This window comes from Octopus bimaculoides, chromosome 6, assembly GCF_001194135.2.
Source record: "Octopus bimaculoides isolate UCB-OBI-ISO-001 chromosome 6, ASM119413v2, whole genome shotgun sequence".
Lineage (NCBI taxonomy): Eukaryota > Metazoa > Mollusca > Cephalopoda > Octopoda > Octopodidae > Octopus > Octopus bimaculoides.
The window spans coordinates 62571915-62575310 of NC_068986.1; the positions used below are offsets into that span (position 1 = coordinate 62571915).

Sequence of the window (3396 nt, forward strand, 5' to 3'; positions counted from 1 at the left end):
GGTGGCACATAAAAGACACCATTTCGAGCGTGGCCGTTTTCGTGCGGGTGACACGTAAAAGCACCCACTACACTCTCTGAGTGGTTGGCGTTAGGAAGGGCATCCAGCTGTAGAAACTCTGCCAAATCAGACTGGAGCCTGGTGTTGCCATCCGGTTTCACCAGTCCTCAGTCAAATCGTCCAACCCATGCTAGCATGGAAAGCGGACGTTAAACGATGATGATGATGATGATGATATGTATGTATGTATGTATGTATATCTTTTACCTATGTAAAGGATGTAAACATTTACCAGACAAAAAATGCTAATTTTTAAATAAAATCCTTTGCAATATGTTCTGCACTGAATAACATATGCTCCTTTGTTATTTTCACCTATAGAAATGCTGTGACCCAGTGATTGGTGCATTGGAAGACTGTTACCAATCATGCTATGGCTAAAACAAAAATAAATATTGGTGAGATGATTGGTGATTGGATGTTATTTGGGTAATATCTTTCACTTTATTTTTACATTGCCTACCTCTGAGCTTGTCATGTGTAGTAGGGAGAAAGGTAAGCATGAGATAATGCATCCTTGAGTTAATCAGAATGTATTTACTTTCATTGGATTATAATGTTATTCTACTCACTAGGGTAGCTAAAAGTAAAATGATGGAGATTAGTTTACCTTGGAAGATATTTTTTGTTGACAGTTCTTCTTTGTTGCATTTTTCATGTGTGTGTGTGGTGGTATTGATGTTAGTGGCAAACTCAAGGCATGCTCAGGATGACACAAATTCACATCATGTCACTGAGTGTATTATGATGTTTCTTTTGTAGGATGATTTGAATTGGATTTAGTATTGTAAGCTTACTAAATACATTTTTCTGAAACACTGGGCTCATTAATAACAACTAGAAAATATACCTTGCTCATGGTATATATGTGTTATATATATGTAGACTCTCACTCCTCATTTACTAATAGAGGTCTCTAACACTTCTTCAGCAACCACCTCCAGCACTAAATATATCACCAACTTGCTACTGAAGAAGTTTCTTCATGGTTCGTCACATTATCAATAACACCAGTCAATTATTTTGTTTTGTTTTTTAAGTCATCTTAAAAAGAAAGGAGACATAAGAAATGTAGTGTTATACATACAAAGAGATGAGTTGGTTACAGTTAGAACAATTTTGATTACAGACCTGCATGATTGGGGCTGCCCTGTGGCTAACCAACAGCAAGGATCTATCAAGTACCTGAATATTCAATAGATTATACTTTATCTGGCACATCTATATATCTGAAACATTAAAAGTTCTGTCAATCTGCCAAAAATTCTACTGCACTGAGTGCCTAATAATGTGTTCCTACTAATTCTTTCATCTATATCCAGCAAGGTTACTCCTTCCTCTTCTTTCTGGCTGACATTCTAATGACTTTAGCTGCTTTGGCTCTAATGTGTGCTGCTGAAAATAGAAAATTGCAGCTACAGTTGTTAAATGTGTGTTAACAGCTTCGATTAGAATCTATTCAATAAAACAGCTCATCAAAAACTATTTCAGAAACTAATTATTTCAATTTGGCTTTAAAATTATTTCATTTGAATGATTGATTTGATTATTATCCTGTAATTTCTGCATGGTACCTACCTGTGCACTTTGTTGTATTAACAAGCTGGTAACCAGAATTACAAGAACATTTGTAACTTCCTTTGAAATTGATGCAATTCTGTTGGCAGCCACCATTTTTTTCAGAACATTCATTCTTGTCTGAAATAGACAGATTAATAATTTATAAACAAAACCTTGCTATTTTTTCAGTATATATTTTTTATTAATTATATGTATATTTGCTAATTATATGTTTGATAGTCAAACCTTTGATAGCTGGGAATGACTGAATATCAACTGAATAAATTTTAGTTTATCACACATTGTTATTTTATTGTTTCTGGGAAGATACAAGATAAAGTTGATTTGGTTGAGATCTGAAGCCAGAATCTAGAGCAATGAAACTAAATATGATTTGATATTTAGACTGTTCTTTATAATTTCTGGGGTATTTGAACTGAGAACCTTAATATCACGAAGGTTTTTTTTTTATCCAACATTCTAGTGATTCTACCAACTCACCAGACATTAATGGTAATATTGATTTGTTACATAGGCACAAAGACACAATTTTGGTGAAGGGATATATTGACACCAGTACTTAATTTTATTAATTCCTGATAGTTGAAAGGCAAGATGACTTCAATAGGACTTGAGCTCAGAATGTAAAGGGTAGTAACTAAATACTCTAAGATATTTTGTCTGATGTTCTAACAATTCTATTTATATTTTCATTATTTTTTATTTGTTAGAGTTGTGATAATGAAAAATTTTAAAGTTGGATTGTATTGTTTATACAGGAGGACTTGAATTAATCTCTGCAACCTAACAAAACATTCATCAGTTTTATAGTGTTCCCACAACTTTAATGGAGGATCCATTTGAGCTTATGATACCTATTTATAGTTAGGTTTGAATCATTAGAAATTATATGCTGGTGAAGTAATCACAAACTATTGGTTCCTCAGTGGTTGTTTAACACTAGCTGAGGATTAACTATTTTAATATCAAAGGCTTTCTCATAATAAATATTCTTCTTGTGATCTACATGGCTGGTATTTACCTAGTGTCATATTTGCTTTGTTAGCTGTTAGTCCATGCATTTATTATGAAAAGATATTTGGAGGACTTACAATTTTTTCCCTTCTCTTTCCTCCTCGCTGTATTGCTACATTTAATACAAATATTTGGATTTGAACATTTCTGTTTGAGTTTAGAGCAAGTAACTTGTAACTAAATGACTTTCCTAGATCTAATCACTATCATTACTGATATTGCCTATGTTATTTATTACAATAGTTTTTCCTTTTTGTATAGGTTTTCTTTCAATGGAAACTTTCAAAGCTAAGTCCACACATTAACTCAGCTATTGCCAACGTGAGAGCCTCTGCATGGTCACTGTAGCTGCTAGTTAGAAAAAAGTCACAGCTTGCCCACTTAGATTAGGAAAGAACATTAAATAATGTAGTCCAATAAACCCCTAAAAAGACTGAGTGGTTAAAAATAGAAAGCCTCTAATCACAGGTCTACTAAATAAGGGCTGACCTAGAGTTAAACCTCAACCATAACAAGTTGTTAATTATACTGTGTTTTCAGGGCCATCACATGACTTTTAGTAGCCTCCTGCAACTTTTTATTTCAAGACCTCATCTCTTATATCGAAATTCATAACCTATGCACCTTTTATTCATAGCTATATTTTATTCTATCTGAAGTTCAATATTTCACGTTATCTTTAAAAGTTCAAAATTTCATGTTATCTTTAAAAGTTCAAAATTTCACGTTATCTTTAAAAGT

At 33.0% G+C, this 3396-nt stretch overlaps 1 protein-coding gene across 1 annotated transcript in view; it reads right to left on the minus strand.

Moving 5' to 3' along the window:
- Positions 1–3396, minus strand: part of LOC106879572 (fibrillin-2) — a 276076-nt gene that overhangs the window by 51825 nt on the left and 220855 nt on the right. The window contains exon 13 of the mRNA XM_052968473.1: positions 1639–1758. Coding sequence (XP_052824433.1) covers positions 1639–1758 — 120 coding nt within the window. The remainder of the gene's footprint in view (positions 1–1638; positions 1759–3396) is intronic.